This window comes from Saccostrea echinata, unplaced genomic scaffold (assembly GCF_033153115.1).
Source record: "Saccostrea echinata isolate AGI-Se365-2 ecotype Australia unplaced genomic scaffold, CSIRO_AGI_Sech_v1 ptg000033l, whole genome shotgun sequence".
NCBI lineage: Eukaryota > Metazoa > Mollusca > Bivalvia > Ostreida > Ostreidae > Saccostrea > Saccostrea echinata.
The window spans coordinates 14,554,507-14,573,642 of record NW_026889782.1 but is presented as its reverse complement, the minus strand read 5'-3'; the positions used below and the strand labels follow the sequence as shown (position 1 = coordinate 14,573,642).

The 19,136-nt window shown below is 34.1% G+C and overlaps 1 protein-coding gene across 1 annotated transcript; it reads left to right on the top strand.

Moving 5' to 3' along the window:
* Nucleotides 1-4,008: 4,008 nt before the first annotated feature.
* Nucleotides 4,009-18,632, top strand: LOC133199004 (ATP-dependent zinc metalloprotease YME1L1-like). The gene is made up of 19 exons (XM_061334901.1): nt 4,009-4,149; nt 6,113-6,256; nt 6,744-6,807; nt 7,171-7,229; nt 8,099-8,279; nt 8,619-8,722; nt 9,391-9,481; nt 10,620-10,679; nt 12,125-12,217; nt 12,770-12,896; nt 13,270-13,332; nt 13,773-13,885; nt 14,958-15,002; nt 15,325-15,435; nt 16,082-16,233; nt 16,469-16,595; nt 16,896-16,969; nt 17,277-17,369; nt 18,030-18,632. The coding sequence occupies exons 1-19, from the start codon at nt 4,129-4,131 to the stop codon at nt 18,168-18,170; spliced, it is 1,863 nt and encodes a 620-aa protein (XP_061190885.1). The 5' UTR covers nt 4,009-4,128; the 3' UTR covers nt 18,171-18,632.
* Nucleotides 18,633-19,136: the final 504 nt, after the last annotated feature.

The window sequence follows — 19,136 nt, the reverse complement described above, 5'->3', positions numbered from 1 at the left end:
TATTTTCATGTATGTATTTTTACGTTCACTCTCTCTATGATTTTTTTCCTAAATACAATTACTCTGATGAGCCAGCTGGCTTAAGGATATAAAGAAACCTGAAACCTCATCGTTCAATACAACAGCAGCTCCTCCCAAGCTTTGGTTACGTCCCAACGTTTCGCTGCGCCAAGTCAAAAGTATCTCGTCGTGAACCTCTAGCATACTAAAGTAATGTATGCAGGTGCACTAAGAACACGAATCCTTCGAAACAGAAAATGTTCTCTCTCATACAATGTATTTCCTTTTTAAAATTCTAGTAAGAATTTCTTGACGATAATACATGTATTTACACATTGTACTGTACAAGCAACACTTTGCACAAAGTAAGTTAGGACATGAGAGAGTTCAATGCAGAAAAAACGACCAAACATGCTAAGCATGTGAGGATTTCCCTTTATTTTAAAACAAATACAGTATCAGATGTGTAAAAGTAAGAAAACAATTATAAGGAACATGTTCCAATTCTTATTTTATTAATTGCATTATATAAGACTTCTGTGCAGGTCTGTGTCATTTAAGATTCGGATGCAAAAGTGGGTGGGGGATATTTCTTTAAAAGTATTCGAGATTTCTTAAAAAATAGCAGGATTTGATGTTTGAAGTAAATAAATTTAAGATATTTTCTGAACCTCTTCGAAAGAGAAACTACTTAAATATTACCAAACTTAACAATTTTCAGTGTCACTGTCGGTTTATATTTTTAAAATTAATATCATAATTCTAGACTCGAACCCTAGCTGTAATAGCTAGGGTTCGAGTCTAGAATTATGATACTAATTTTTTTTCAGTTATAGTCTATCAGAGTTATTGCTCGAAAAAAAAAAACAATGATCAAGTAAGCTTTTCTTTCAAATTTAAAATAGAGCCACACACGATAGACTCTGTTTATGAAGAAGGTCAGGCAATTAGGCTGTTCAAGGAGCTCCATAGACATCTTGGGGATATAAATTTACAACCCAGCTGGTAAACTTCGACGATGAAGAAGAGTACAATGAATCAAGAATGAGAAGCCTGTATAAGGTTCCAACTTTTTGTGCCCCCCCCCCCCCGAAAAAAAGAAGCTGGGAAAATTTTTCTCTGAAATTCATGTGTAAATACATAAAATCTTTGAAATATATTACAAAGCTAGAATTCCTTATTTTTAGGCTCTTCGATAAATACACCCAGTTGTACGTGTGAACCGATATTGTAATTGCATGTTTATTTTATCTAGAAAACTTAGTTGGGAAACTGGGGCGTACTTTGCTGTAAGATTCTGAGGACTTGTGGTATCCTGGCCAAGTAGTAAACACAAAAGATTCAGAAACAGCGAACCTAAAGATCCTTCACCCTGTGGGAAATAAATATTGAAGTGACCCCAGAAGTTGATTGATAGAGGTCAGCATACGAACTGTTCTTTGCCGAAGTAATGTCCCAGGACGATTGTCGACATTCAAAAATCACAAGGCTATAGACGAATTGTAATAATTAAAAATATTTACACAATTTTGTCAGACCTGGATAAAGCGGTGATTTATTAATGAATCATTCTGTTTTAACGCACTTAAACAAAATAGCAATTTTACATCAACATGATCGCACAAGATGAGAAAAGGACAGGATGTAGACCATGCCCGTTTCACATTAGAGTGTATGATACAGTTCAATACACATGGTCTTTATACATGTAAACGAATGAGAGAGAGAGAGAGAGTACCGATATATACATGTTTAAAATTAATAATTTCTCTTCTACTATAGCCTATCATTATCAGGAGGCAGGAAGTTATAGTCAGGGACGCAGTATCGTTTTTGAAAGGGGGACAGAAAAAAAAATGACAAATTACCTGAAAAAAAAAACCCTTGAGAAGCAATAAAAAAGGAACTCGAAAATCCTATTTCGTTAAAGGGATGAGGTGGGTGGGTTAAGTTACAACTTTCTTTCACAATCAATTTATTTTTCAATACATATTAATTTACTATGATTTAACTATGCTACAATAAAAACTGGGGGGGGGGGGCTGGGGGGGGGGTAACCAGCCTTTAAATGAACTTTTTCAATAGTGAAATTTTATGTTGGAAAAGGGGGGGGGGGGCAAGCCGTTCTTAATTGCCCTCATGAAACTATACGTGTCTGTTAATCGATGTTTGACTCGGCGGGATACTTGAGATTTATACGGATTTGAATAGACAGACTGATACCTTTCTCTTTTCTTCAAACTTTCAGATGAGTTACGAAACGGTCAAGGTGGTCTATGTAAATTAAATGATGGTATTTTGTAAGGGAAAAATATTGGTTCCTGTAAAAAATGTTTTTGTTCGTGGCTTGGTGTTCTTGTTTTAATTGTTATAGCAGTAGTGTAGTAATACATCCACTGCATCCAATGTATTCATGTTATATATAAAAACTAGGTCACTTATGAGAACTCGTTTATAAGAGCAGAGAGTAGTGGGCTACAAATTGCAAAATGATAAAAGGTTCTTGAGTTTATTTCTATATTTTTATGGCTTTTGATTTTCGTAAATTTGAGGCTCCCTCCCACCACTTCAACCACAAAAGTCTATTTATTTTAGGAAAGCACTCTACAAACGTTTTTCCCCTTGTCAGAAGTTGACATACATGTAGTTGGTGTAGGGATCATGTAAACTGTAACCCCCCCCCCTCCAAAAAAAAAAAATCATTTCATTTTTACAAATGTCTTTGACATGTACACAGTCAGCAATAAGGGCAATTCTAGTATACCATTCTCCAGTACACTAAGTGTACAACAGTAGACCATATCAATTAAATATTTCTTTTGTAATTTAACGATCTTTTTGCAGTGATTTTATCTGAAATATAGGTTTTCGTAATGTTACGGTTTTCTGTTATATTACGGATTTTCGTAACATTACGGTTTTCTATAATGTTACGGATTTTCGTAATATTACAGTTTTCTGTAATGGAACGATTCTTAGCAGTATAAATTTCCTATTTTTTATATTCCGAGGATTGGCAGTTTTCCTAAAATTGGTATACCATACGCATACTCATTTAAAAACTTTTTAATTTTTAATGGATGTTTTAGTACAAGACACTTGCATTGACAACAGGCTAAATTTTGAAGTGACATTGGTCGATCGAGTTGGGTTTGTTGAAAAATGATATCAAGTACTGAGATTTTATTAAAATTAGTTATGAATTAATTTCTTAACATCTGATAAATCGACCATTTTAAAACACTTTTTAATGACGCAACTTTGTACTATTAATAGCTGCTTTCAAAACACGAAAATTAGGCCACTGGTTAGGACACATCTCTGTAGAATTTTGACATGCATGTATGTGTTGTTTGCATAACTAACCATGTTTTCATATGAATAATTACAAAAAAATCGTGCTTTTCATGTTTTCACATAGTATAATTTGTGTATCCACGATATCATGATTAATGAAACAGTGTATCAGAAAAAGGGAAGTAACTCTTAGAAAAGTTAGAAATTGCTTATATTACGACTTTTCGTAATATTACGATTTTTCGTATTGGACCGGACTGAAAAGGGGGGGGGGGGATTTTTCAGAGTCAGATTATTTATTTTCATGTCGATGAAGGAGAGATTATTTATTTCCAAGATGATCGAGGACATATTATTTTTTTCCGCTGAAAAAAGTCTGAGACCAAAAAAAAAAAAAAAAATGATTTTCTTTTCTTGCCACTTGAGAGATGAGGACGGATTATTTATTTCCAACATATTCGCATTTTCGAGGACAGATTATTTCCAAAAGCCGTCCGAATCAAGTAGTTGTCCCAAAATACATGCTGTACAACTGTTCCTCAATCTTAGAATACAAGTCCTTTTGATAGCCTTGGACGATTTACTATTTTGTCAAGGCGGCTACGAAACTTGGTTTATGATGAATACGGAAATAAATTTTCCGTTTGTTTCCAGCACGACTAATTCGTGCTCAGTTTTGTTTCCGATGTGAAATCAAGGTTAGGATTTCGATGTGTTGAGTGGGCCCTGTTGATTGCATGTCAACATGACAAGTTTATAATGGACAACAAGGAATAAAGAACATCCACTTTTACTTAGATATGTGGGGAGGCAGTTGTTAAGTAAAGGAAAATGACTTCAAGACAATTACAGGTAAATCCTATATCCCGATTGTAAAATGACGAATTCAGACTTATGTAATTCACATGTAAAGCCGTAGTTTTAATCTCACCAAAACCAGTTTGTTTAATACAAAAAGACTTTTTTCAGTTTTAATAAGGATAGAATACGTATGCATGTTCTGTATGCTCTGTACGAACATGATCTGTAAATTTGGATATTTAATGGAATCTCAGATTTCATCAGCATAATAATAGTTGTTCATTTCTCCCATATTTGCAGGTCTGGTACAATCATTAGATTTAGCGACATTGCTTGAATTACCTACATAGCTTTATTCACCTACCTGAAGTACCTTTCAGGTCCAGTACAATCAGTAACTTCAGCTACGTAGCTAAAATTAAAATTACCGTAGCTTTATTTACCTACCTCAGGTAGCTTTATTTAGCTATTTCAAGGCAACTTTTTCACAATTTTGCTCTTTACTTTAAAACGACAAAAAATTGCAAATAAATGACTACAAATAATATATACTAGGGATTATTTAAAAACCTAAATAAACTTCAGGAGGTAAAAAAATTCAAGCTACGTAGCTAAATCTAGTGATTGTGCCAGACCTGCCTTTATTTAGCTACCAAATCAAACTTTTTTTTTAAATTAGCATTTTTCTCTGGATGTGCAGCAAATCGCACATTGATGCAGTGTTAATTTTCAACTTTAAACTCGTCTGAAAACAAGTCATGAAAAAATCACCCTTGAAAATGTGTCTTTTTCTGAACAATTGCAATCAAAGTTCTAAAAGTTTTGGGGGCTATATAGAACAGTTAATTTGTGACCAAACTTCTAGGATGAAATAACAAAGAAGACCAGTTCTGGTTAACATGATAATTGACTGGTAATTATTCAGCACAAAGTGAAGTAACAGGGTTCGACACTAACTTTTTAAGGCTTAAGTCCAGCCGGACTAGTGCTTCATTACTTTTACTAGTCCGCACGCGATTTTATTAGTCCGTCAAAAAAAAAAGAAACATCAATGTTTTTAACATTAATTTAATGTGACAATTTATTTTTTGAAATAAACAAAGTATCTACGTGAAATATATTATTCCACAGATTCATTGAAATCTCGCAATCAGCAAGAACGATTGTTTTTTCGATATTGTTTTTTTTTTTTTTTTTTTGTCTTTACATTACATCCAAAACGTTCAACATCTTTCTTAAAAGTGTCATACTAAATCATGATCGCTTAAAGTTTATACTTCATATCGATCAGTCGGAAAAATTAAGCGCTGAATTGACCTGGCTTTGCGTAACTACCCGCCAAAAGCTAGAAATCTAAAAATACATGCGGGGTTTTCCAGTAAAAGTTGTCGAGAATCGGACATCGGTAATTTATTCATATTGTTTTTCAGAAATTTTTATTGGTCCGTTCGGACTAATTAGCCACATATTTTATTAGTCCGAATGAAAATGTATTAGTCTGAGACTCTGATTAATCAGAATTATCCATGCCTCACCGCACTCAAAGTGGTGTATAGTTACTCAAACAATGAAAATACATCTTTTCCTTGGAAGTGTTCAAATGCAGCAATGTTAAAACTATCTCTGCTCTGGATTGCTTTTTTAAAAATCCCTAGTATAAATATTAGTATTCATATACTTGCGATTTTTTTTTTTTTTTAAATAAAAAGCAGAATTGTGAAAGGTTGCATTGAAATAGCTAAATAGAGCTTCCTGAGGTAGCGAAATAAAGCTACGGTAGGTAATTCTAGCTACATAGCTAAATGTACTAATTGTACTGGACCTGATTTGTACTCTTTGTCCCTGTTCATTGGATTTACCTTGTTAAATTAAAATCCATATTCATTTTTAGAAATAGCACAATAAAAAAAAAAAAAAAAAAAAAAAAATCAAAGGCATATTTGTATTGAGTGTCATTGCAGGGGGTGGGTGGGTAATTTTTAGTTACATTAATGTACCTCTTTTTATTTTGTAGATTGAGCGAGCAATTTCTCAGTTACACACCATATTCAGCAGACCTTTGGGTGTGTCTTGTACATGTAGATTGGGACAGAGAATTTATTACGCCACTGCCACCGGGGAAACAAGACATAGATGGAGTAGATCTGACAGACGGAAAGTAATGAAAAATTGTGTATCATTTTATACTAAGTCTTGGATGCATATTATTGTTCCTGATTATTGTTTACTTAAAAATGTTATATATAGTATCACTGAACATCTGTAATCATTAAATGATTTTAAATTGTAATTTGAAAATGGGGGGGGGGGGGGGGGAGTGGAAAGGTAAGTAATACTTAATACAGAAATATCTAGATCAATTATTACACGACATTGTATACATTGAAAAAATTCCACAAAATCAGTCAAGTTCAATGTGAATTTAGTAAAACTCTTCATAATAACAAAATTATGTTTGATTGAACAACATGCATTCATATACAAGTTTAGAAGTAGTATTAAATGTTTGTTTATTGAAATGGAGACTGATAAGCTGAGTTTTTATGTTTATGTTTTGAACACGATTAAATATAAAAAAAAAAAAATTATATGAAGATAAATATCAAGCAACATACAAATAATTCATGAATAAATTTGAATTTCAGACACAGAAAACAAGTGAAGGTTCTTCGATAAAGCTAGGCTCTATTTTCCAACAGAATAACCTAGGTATGCTTGAAAACTGTAATTTCAACTATCACACTGTATTTTGAGTTTTGCAACTGTTTATGCATAAAATTACATGTACAGAAAAAATCCCCCTTATCTCAAATTCAGTAGGACCAACAAAAAACTTGTAAATATTCAAGATTTTGAGGTTAAAATATGTTAAGAAAAATTGGTTTGGACATATCCTACTCATTTTGACATATCCATGGTATTCAAGATGTTGATGTTCAAGATACAGAAGTTCATTGATTTCATATTTAAAGTTTAATCTACAAGGTCATTAGATCACCTTGGGAAAAGTCAGTCTTAATAGTTAGTAGTCTAATCTGCAAAATTGTTGACCAAGAAATTTTGAATTTTCAGGTGCCATAAAAGATATTGGATCCAAAAGTTTTGGGCTGAATAAAGAAAGACAGTCACAGGTAATTTTTATATGAAGTTTGCCATGAATCAAAAAGGAAATGTAAATGCTGAAAGCTTGAATAGACGTGCACTCATACTAACAACAAAAATTTGTTTCAATTTCTGACTAATAGCTAGAAAACACAAGTGTGTTTTGTAGTAGTCCAAAATTGAAACATTTGAGTATCTCAAAATTGTTGTTTTGTCCTACAAGCAATTTCTGAAATTGTAGATACATGCATGTACCAGGGAAATAAAATGTTAGCCATCATTCTTTTTCAAAAAGTTCATTTGTGCAGATTTCTATCTATACTTCAAGATTACTGTAAAATATCTAAACATTTCAAGATTACTACAGTGATTTAATAATATTTGTGACATAAGTACAGGGAGGAAACACATTCACACATACGCAATGTCTGTTTATGTATAATTGTATACAGATAAAAAATAAATTTTTGTAACACATGTGCACAGTAGAAGCACACTGCGATCAGTCATGAACATTTTCTTTTGTACTTGAGCATATTATTTGCTGTGAGGAATCACATATTTAACATGATTTTTAATATATTAACACATTATATGATGAGGTATCAGCTAGTGACCATTTGTAATGTCTGTATATTAGAGGGTAAAATGAAACTCTATTAAAGAATGAGTCACTGTGCATAAAGAGAGAGAGAGAGAGAATATCAACTTGATATTTAAATGTAATTTAAAAAAGATATTTGATATGCAAGGTTGCATCTACAGATCTGCTCAGAAGTGAGTCATAGATTTATATATATATATATATATATATATATATATATATATATATATATATATATATATATATATATATATATATTTGTTTCATTCTAATTATTAAGGATACGCTTTACAGGTTGGAAGCACACAGTATTTAAATCCAGATGAACTGGAGAAGAAAATTAAGAAACACATAGCAGAGATAGAGCAGGAACTACGACAACTGAATGCTAAACGTAAACATTGGCATCAAGTGCGAATGGTGGCACTAGGGGTTACCGCCATAGTCGTGTTGTTGGTAGCTTTTTACATGAGAGGTGAGGTATATTTACAACAAGTTCACAATGTATGGTTTTAAAACTCACATTACATGCAACTAAGGAAAGGTACACTTACACGTAGGGTGAACCCTCATGGTAAGGATAAATCACAATAACTCTGATATGTGTGGATAAATTCACATCTGCTCTGGGTGAAGTTGACCCATAAATATCATTATTTTATTCACAATGAAATTTTGTGTGTTGACAGGGTTTCAGCAGGGTATGACGGTAATGGTAGCCCAGTAGGTCGGGACGACAGTGTTGATTCAAAAATGAAAATCAGTATTGATTGGATTCCATCTAATTCTTTATAAACTTCTCTTTCTTTGACAGGTAAGAAATTGGAAGTGTCCATAAATCTCCCAGCAGGTGGTGCCAATAACTATATGGTGGTCCATCCAGAAAAGACGGGCATTAATTTCAGTCATGTCAAAGGGGTAAGTTTTAAAGTAAAAAAATTAAAAATAAAGTACTGTATTATACCTGCATTCAAAAATTACTGTGGAATGATTCTATTTGTAATTCATGGGGGGGGGGGGGGGGAGGGATTTTTCATGTATTGCTTAAAATGTATAGGTTCAAGGTGAGTGGGTGGGTGGGGTAGTTACAGGAGAAATGTCTATGACAGATACTGGCTTTCTGTCAAATTTCTTTGAGGTTGTTACCCTCATAAGTTGCAACAAAATAAAATGAATCATCAGTATATCTGTTGATAATGGTAATTAAATTTAAAAATAATTAAAAAAAATTATTGAAAAAGCATGTAATGTGTATAATTAGTGAATCTATAGACCTTAGAAATCTGCATTATTTAGGTGCAGTACAACTATGAAATGAGTCATATTCACAAAAAAATCTTTTGTCACATACTACATGTATATAAAGAAATGCCAGCTTAATATATTTTATTCAAATACAGTTGAACTTCAGTATCTTGAACACCAATATCTTGAATACCATGGATATTCCAAAGCCCTTATTCTCTAAGTATTTACCCTGGATATCTCAAATCCTCGGATATCTCGAAATTTTTTCTTTACCCCACTGAGTTTGAGATAACAAGGTTTGACTGTATTTATAATTATAATAACAAAACAATTTCTAGATTGATGAAGTGAAAGAAGAGCTGGAAACTGTGGTCAAATTTCTGAAAGATCCTAAAAAGTACGCCATCATGGGAGCCAAGATCCCCAAAGGTATACACTGATAATATATAATCAAATTAATGTGTGATGACAGGCAACTGCTTGACTTCTTATCATTGATGCTTGTTTGTTTAACGTCCCTTCAAGAATATTTCACTCATTTTGAGATGCCACCACTTGCTGGTGGAGGGCTGCAAATTTAGACCTGTACTCACCACTTATAGCCTTTTAGCAGTGGGGATCTTTTTCATGCAAGCACCTATTGTGACACAGGACCTCGGTTTATATGGTCTCCTCTGAAGGACCTGTCTCCAATGGATTTGAATTCATGAAATAAGGATCAACTCCTTATGTCTCGACACTATAGCTAATGCACTAACCACTGTGCCACATGGGCGACTATCAGGGATGCAAAAATACTGTATATCATACAAACTCTCTTTGCTCAGTATACACAGAAGAAAAGACGTACTTTCAGCATGTAGAGCAAAATTGTCTTAAGGGTGAAAAACATTATATGCAAGCAAGAAGGTTTTTTAGCAGGAGTTTTCTTTTGGATGAATTTATTTACTTTATGTTAAGGGTGACTACTGAATATGATATGTGATGTGTACTTTTGTGAAAGATAAATAAACCATGAAACCAAATAAGGGATTTTCCACTGCTCCATGTAGGGCTGAATTTCGGCCCCATTCCCAATTACAAAACCCTCCACTCTCCCCCAAAATCCCACCTCAGTTTTTCCCAAAATAATTTACATTTAAAATTCAACCAGTATCGGAATTCTTACAAAAGTACAGGAATGGAATTCACAACAGATATGTAAATGACAATTTTTATTGCTCAAAAGAACAGAATGGTTCAAAATTAAAATTTGTTTTGGTAATAAACATTATTCTGACCCACTTGTAGAAATTTATTTACCAATTCCAAGGGACTGGGCCCCATTTCCAATATAATATTGAAAATCCCTGCAAATGGTGCAAGTGTCTCAGCCTTGCAAGTTGCATAGAAAGTATCAGGTTAAATTTTAGGAATACCAGAATCCCAAATACAGAAAGTAATATTTCATAATCATTTAATTAAAACTATTTTATACCTTCATAGATTTACATATAATCTATTTACTGTATCGAAGCATTAGATTTTAATCACATGACTTTAATCATCACATGACTATAATTCACAGGTGTTCTGATGGTGGGACCCCCAGGATGTGGGAAGACATTTCTTGCTAAAGCTACAGCAGGTAACTCAAATGAATGTGTGTTGTACATAGTGGTGTTCCAGTCATCGATTATAATCGAAAATCAGTTGATTGCTGGCATAAACCAAGCGCTCGATTACAAAATTTTGATTTCGATTAATCAGGTTATTTATTTTATTTCACAAGCGTAATAGATTTTAAGCCGAATATTCCAGCTGCAACTTGTCTGTTAACTTATTTGTGTGGTGTCGTTTGTTTGTTGTTTAACGTCCCTCTTGAAATTTTTTCACTCATATGGAGACGCCACCACTTACCAGTGAAGAGCTGCAAATGTTGACCTATGCTTGGCACTTAGGGCCATTGAGCAGTGAGGGATCTTTTTTGTGCCAGCACCTACTGTGACACGGGACTTCGGTTTATAGGTCTCATCCGAAGGACCGGTCTCCACAACCCACAGTGGAATTTGAACCCGCGACGTAAGGATCAACTCCCTAGCTCTAGAGCAGACGCTTTACCACTGTGCCACGCAGGCTGGCACAGACGAACAGGCATTGTATTTATACCCGAGTAACAACGCTCATTCTCGGGTATGGACGTACTTTGGATACTACAAAATGAACGAAGAACCAGCTGGACTAGATAGAACGTTCTTTTGTTAAAATTATATTGTCCTACGGACTAGAAGGACTAGGGCTTGTCCCGAGACACAGTTAGATTATACTAACTACAGCTGGACCACAACAGGAAGTAGTTATTCACCCATTCTTACCATTTAATAAACTAAATTGACAGACTTTGTAAATGTCCGATTATAAGTGATAATTAGTTAGTTACAGTAGCCCAATCATCGATTATGAAATTCTTACCGATTCCCATCACTAGTTGTACATAACATTTGATTAAGATCTCATGGCAGAAATCTGTTAATTAAATGATAGAAATGGAACTATTTCATGAAATTGAATGTTTTACGCATTTCTCTTTGCAACAGCTGCATTAGCCATGAATCATAAGTTACAGTTGAACTACGGTATCTCAAACACTGGTATCTCAAATATCATAGATATGTCGAAGTGATCTGGAAGTCCCCAATCATTAATTCTTTAAGTATTTTACCCTTTTGTTCGACACCTCAAATCCTCTGATATCTCCAAGGTTGTTCTTGGTCCCATTGAGTTCGAGATAATGAGGTTTGTATTTTATGTACAGTAGAAACTAGACACTAGGCAAAAGATTGTTTGGAAAGCATAACAGCATAACATGGTTACAGAGAAAATGCTTATAATGAACAACAAACTATTCTTTGTACTTTTTTAAACATTTTGATTTATATTTGAACTTCACAGATACAATAAATAAGGTTGATAAGTAATCAAAATTGTCTAGTTCCTGCCACTTCCCTGCTTAAGATTTATTGTCCTTAAGGAGTCATTTTTTATAGTTCGGTAACTGTTGTATCCTTTATCTCTGGATTCCTTGTTCCACAGGTGAGGCGGGTGTGAGCTTCTTTTATGCTGCCGGCTCCAGTTTTGATGAGATGTATGTAGGAGTTGGTGCTAAACGCATTAGAGATCTCTTTGGTGAGTCACGGTTTATTCTACTCATTGGCAGATTAAGGTGTTTATGACGTTTTTATTGTAATTGTAATAATAATTGTTATAATTGTTTTATTGTAATAATTTTAAAAGAAAAAGTAGCTTAAAAAGGAATTGAATCACAAGGCAAAGTTAGCACACCTTGAAGATAACTGCGTGATATAGATTTGTCACATGTTTTAATGCAAAATTTGTTGAGAGTCCAACTTTTATTGATCTGTTAAGAGAGATAATATACATATCACTACAGAGTTATTTTTGCACAGCTGCATTGTATGTCTGTTGTTTGTTAAATAAGCAAAATAAAACTTCTGAAAATCTAGAACCTTACAAAATTTTATAAGTATCTAATGAATCAACTCTGGCATTCTGCCAAAATGGAGTAGAAATATATCAACATAATCATGATAATGGACCAGTATAACTTCTTACCAAGTTTTTAGATATTTCATAAAACAACTCCAGCCTTTAATCAAACTAGAGTCAGAATGATATAAGTATATTGACCTCTAATGAACCACTGTATCTCTCTTACAGATGCAGCTAAGGCCCACGCCCCTTGTATTATATTCATTGATGAAATAGACAGTGTCGGGGTCAAAAGGTCACAGAGTAACAGCTTCGCATACCAGACTCTACATCAGCTGCTAAATGAATTGGATGGGTAAGCATGTTCTATAGGGGACTCTTTTTAAACTGACCAATCACAAACCTTAAGCTTGACACTGTAAGGGGGTTGGGCTAAGTTGTGTTTTAAAAAGCTCCAGATAATAAGTTATCTTCTAATGTTGGAGAAAACTTGATATTTTGAAAATATGAAAAATGACTGTCTTATGGAAAACTTACTGGAAATGTAAGTAATAATAAGCAGTAAAGTTAGAATATAAATTGTTGTGTAATTAATTTATTCAAAACTTTGAAAAATGTACTATTCGTAATTTTATGTTTTTTATAGTAGACATTTAATGACGATGATTTAAAGAGAAATTCATTTACTTAATACAGGAATTTTGATCAGTCTTTCCTTTTTTAAACAGATTTAACAATGAGACAGGAGTAATAGTGATAGCAGCCACAAACAGACCCAACTTCTTGGATGAGTAAGTTCTTAATGCTCAATGTTTTATAGAACTGAGGATATTTGTTCAGAAATAAGTAGTGTAACAATTCTTAACAATTTTCTAATAGTCACCTCGTAAATAAAACAATGTGAATATTAGTTGATTGTTATTTCCATAATCGAAAATTGCTGATGTTTGTAATTTTTCATTGCATGAACTAACTTTCTTTTTATTACTGTGACCTAAAAAAAAATATTCCAAAATTGCCTAACAAAGGTCCATTACTACAAGAAATTCAATGTTGGATACAAACATCCAACTGTAAATCTACTTCTCAAAAATTTTAGCTAAAGTGGAAATCAGTTTGAAGTATCTCCTACCTAGCAAATTGGCACTTTGCATCTGCATTGCATTAATCTTGTTTAACATGTTTAATGATTATATTTATGTCTGAGACCTAACTTTTTCCTCTATTACAGGGCCCTAGTCAGACCGGGTCGTTTTGATGTCATTGTTTCTGTCCCACTCCCTGACCTGAAAGGTCGAGAGGAACTGTTCGAACACTACCTTCAGAAAGTCAGGTGTGACAGCTGTAAGTAATATATAAGTAACACTACCTTCAGAAAGTCAAGTGTGACAGCTATAAGTAATATATAAGTAATACTACCTCCAGAAAGTCAGGTGTGACACTGTAAGTAATATATAAGTAACACTACCTCCAGAAAGTCAGGTGTGAAAGTCATAAATAATATATAAGTAACACTACCTCCAGAATGTCAAGTGTGACAGCTATAAGTGATATATAAGTAACACTACCCCTAGAATGTCAGGTATGATAGATGTAAGTAATATATAAGTAACACTATCTCCAGAAAGTCAGATGTGACAGGTGTAAGTAATATATAAGTAACACTACCTCCAGAAAGTCAAGTGTGACAGTCGTAAGTAATATATAAGTAACACTACTTCCAGAAAGTCAGGTGTGACAGCTGTAAGTAATATATAAGTAATACTGCCTCTACATAGTCAGGTGTGACAGACATAAGTAATATATAAGTAACACTACCTCTACAAAGTCAGGTGTGACAGATGTAAGTAGTATATAAGTAATACTACCTCCAGAGAGTCAGGTGTGACAGCTGTAACACCACCTCCAGAAAGTCAGGTGTGACAGATGTAAGTAATATATAAGTAACACTGCCCCCGTGTGACAGCTGTAAGTAATATATAAGTAAAATTAAGTAACAGTTGAGTAATGCTGAGTACATTTATACTGTAATAGGAACTGCTTAGCACAGTTGAGCCTCTTTAATCAGAACTTCTGTTTTCCTGAGTATATTGTGTGGATAAATTAAAGGTTGATTTTGATGAAACATACCTCATATACATGTATTTGATAGATATTAATATGAATTCCATTCCCCACAAATTTTTGTGAGTAAGACAAAGCATATGCATTATTGATTAATGAATTTCATTGTATTCAATTTAACTGTGATTTAGAACAGCTGTTTGTACAAATGAACAGGGAGAATTAAGAGAGGTGTTTAGCCTTCATGTGTTTTGTTTTCATGAGATAATTTTACCATTGTTAGCATGCTAACAGGAGTTTTTTAAATTAAAAACATATTATAATTTGATGTGATATTGTTCCTGTATTACAGCCATTGATGTGAACAAACTTGCCAGAGGAACATTTGGGATGTCAGGTACTTTTAGAATATCATTCATTATGAAGTTGATTGCATTGTAATATACTAATAATTTGTAGTTTTTTTCTTTCTTGTTTGATAATGGTTGTATTGTGTGTTTCAAAACCTGCTTGATCCCCCCCCCCCCACACACAGAATATCTCTCATTTCTTCCCCACTCTGAAAGAAAACACCATCCTTCTCCCTATTAAAAAGAGAATCTTATGAATTTTTCACTTTGAATTTTTTTGACTTAAGTAGTTTTATATGTCTTCCTAAGTTAGTACACCTGTAATCCCTTCCTTATTTGTTGCTGACATATTTTCTATCCTTTCCACAGGGGCTGACATCAGTAACATTGTAAACCAGGCTGCCTTCCAAGCAGCTCGTACCGGACAAACAGAGGTGTCAATGAAAGACATGGAGTTTGCTAAGGATAAAATCATGATGGGTAAGCAGCAGAATAAGACCCTCCTCAGTGTGGAAACTTGTTTTATTGGCACTTATTTGTTTTATTAACCAGTAAAGGTTAATACATAAATTGCATTTCTTAACCACATATTAATGAAAACGCTGTCTGTAGAGCACATGACTAAGTGGTATTTGACCGGTAACAAAAAAGTCACTGGCTCAAATCCTGCTGAAAGCCCTCGGTTTTATCCTTGGAAAAAGCATGTATCTGTGATGTCAGTCCACTCAGCAGAAATTGGCTATCAGCACATGCTGGGATCTAACCAGCAAAGGACTTGCTCCAGTGCCATAAAACTTAGATGAGCTCACCCTCGATCTCGGTCTCACTTTTCTACTATACGTTCTTTCTGTAAAAGTGAGACTGAAATCAAAAGTAAGCTCATCTAAGTTTTATGGCCCTGAAACCTGGTGTCTCGTCCAGGGGGAGCTAAGCACTACAGAAACTGGATATAAAAATGGCTCTTATGAGCCTCATGGCTGGGCAAGGAATTGGCTAATTACAACGTTTATGTATTGAATTTATTTTGCATCATGTGTGTAATATATTAATGAAATTATTTCTTTCCTGAAACATTCTCAAATTTCCCAAAGGAAACAGGATTTTAACTTTTTCTAAATGACTTCAGGTGCAGAAAAGACATCAAAACTATCAGACCAGCAGATGATAGAAGTGATGGCTGTACGCGAGGCAGCACATGCCATAGTATCATACTACACCAAACACTCCATACCACTGTATAAAACCACCATACTGAGGAGGGGAACCAGTTTAGGACAGGTCTGTACGGTTTCCTTAACATGTTAGGCAGTGAAAGTCTCCCAGTTTCAGAACTTTACATAAGGTATCATTTATATTGAAAAATACCAGAAGAATGAGATGTTTTTTTTTAAAAAAAAAATCATTGCTTTCTAATATTATGTTAAATAAAATGGGGCATAATACTCAGGTAGGTGTTAGGGCCTTTATGTCCCTTGTTTTTGGTATTTTCTGTATCCAAGATATTGTGTTTCAGACACAAGTGTTGCCCAGTAAAGAGATTTATAACCAGACAAAGGAGGAGATGGCGGCACGGCTGGATTTCTATATGGCGGGGAGGGTTGCAGAGGAGATGGTGTTTGGGAAGGATAATATCACAACTTGTCAGTAGCCTATTACTGCACTTCTTACAATAGAAACTAAACATTGTAAAATCTCAGTAGAACTGCTGTATGGTCTAATCCAAGATATTGTGTGTATAATGATGTTTTTAGTATTGTGTTGTGTTAGATTTCTAATATAACCACCTTAAAAGCATGCTTCATTCAAATCTGCAAAATTCACAGCTTTTTACTGTACATTGAGTTTTTTGGTACATAAAGAGATCAAGAATTTAATGAAAAAAAAGGCAGCTGCCTTTGAAAACCATTGTATAATTTAATAGTCTGATTTTTTTATTTTAGTAAGTGCACCTACAATTAAAAGAGCCACAGATTTAGCGAGGACGTATGTCACTCAATGTGGAATGTCAGAAAAGGTACTGCAACCATCATTATTGTACATATGTAACAAGAAGGGGGGGGGGGGCTGTGCTTGGATATGAAGCCGTCCTCAGGCATGCTAGTTTATTGCTCTGTCTATTAAACGGTTAACCTTTTAGCTTGATAGTTAGTGCACTGGACTAGATTGCAGAAGACCTGTGTATTCTCTGGTGGTAGAGAATGATTTCCCCCATCAGAATTACAGGTGTTGTCACTCCAAAAGAGATGAGGACACCCTTTCTCTGGTGGGAGTTATGTCAAAGGATATAATGTATGGCTGATATGTGTCTGTTTATTGTGTAGGTAGGGACACGCGTGTACTCCAGAGAAGATGAAGGTTTGACTAGCCCTGAGTACCAGGATCTCATTAACCAGGAAATTAATAGACTTCTCAAGGTCAGCATTAACAATAATTAGAGATGCTTTACAAGTTTCAGGTTAAAACTTTAATAGCTATTTTACAAAGTTTGAACTATGATAAAGATGTACATTTGTATAACCAACTTAAAAAAGTGTTTACAGGTTTCAACTAAAAACTATAATAGATGTTTCACGGGGTTGAGCTTAAAACTAAAAGATATGTTTGACAGGGCTTAGTTTCTAACAATTTTGTTCAACGATTGGATGATCTTATCACTAAGAGTCTGTATTGGAAATTCATGTTCTTAAACTATCCTAAATGTTGAAAAATTATCAATAACCAGATTATGCCTAAGAAAGATAAAAAAAGAGTGTTGTTTGGAATATATTTAGGGGCTATCTTCTGTTAAGAGAATTCTTTAATTTTTACAATGCTGTATGTAATTTGATACAAAGTGTGCTGAAAATGCTGTTTGAACAGAAGGTGCATGAAAGTTATAATTACAGTTGAACTTTGGTATCTTGAACACAGATATCTCGAAACCTATGTCGAAGTGATTTTGAAGTCCCAACTGCTTATTCCTTAATAAGTATTTTACCCTGGATATCTCAAATCCTGGGTTATCTCGAAGTATTTTTTTGATTCCTTCGAGTTCGAGATAACAAGGTTTGACTATGTTATTATGTAATTTTCAGGAGGCGTACAAGAGAGCACAGACTGTGTTACAGAAACATAGAACAGAACTGAATGTATTGACTGAAAACCTGAAGAAGTACGAGACTCTCACAAAGGAAGAGGTGGAAACAATACTGAAGGGAGGGACTCTGAACAAATAAAGGTCATTTACATCTCTCTGAGAGGGAGGATGTTAAAGAAAGTCCTGGTGGAGTTGCTAAGGATTTAAAAAGCTGCATCAAGAAGGCATTTTCTTTTTTTTTTAAAAATCAAGCTTGTGAAACCCTTGTTTGTCTCAAGACACAGAATTAAATAGTCCTTATAGTGTTATCCAGAAGTATAATTATTTCTGGAATGAGAAAGGATTTGGATTTTACCTGGAAAAGATTCTTTGACAAACTCTGGTCAGCATTGGAATCAGGCTCCGTGACACTTCTGCATCTTTTAATGTAAGCAAAATATCCAAGTTTGCAACAGGAATACCTTTGTACGAGTTATGTTTCCTGCAGCATAAATACTTTGAAACATGCATATTGTCAAATCTGTATTGATGCACATCACGTTGAATTATGTTTATTAAAATATGAGGTGTGTACATGTATAAATATTTTGATAGTTGTAAATGTTAATGTTGTGTGAATGCATTTTTCCTGTTAATAAAATTTGTAGTACTAAAGTTGTAATATGGCAGTAATGTCACCCTCAGTGGAAGGAGACACTGGTTTTCTGTCTGTCTGCCACAGTATTTTGTACTGTCTTGTAACTCCATAATCCTTTCTTGGACCAGGTGCTAACCTTAGTGTGTTATTGCTAATGACCAGAGAGTCAGAGACTTAAGGTCGTTTCTGAAGGTCACTGATTTTAGTAGGGGAAAAAAATGGCATTTCTGTATATTTGTTTTGTTTTGGATCTGTATTGTTTTTAGCTCACCTGAGCCAAAGGCTCAAGTGAGCTTTTCTGATCAAAATTTGTCTGTTGTCTGTCGTCGTTGTAGTCGTCGTCGTTGTTGTTGTTGTAAACTTTTCACATTTTCATCTTCTTCTCAAGAACCACTGGGCCAATTTTAACCAAACTTGCCACAAAGTATCCTTGGGTAAAGGGGATTCAAGTTTGTTCAAATGAAGGGC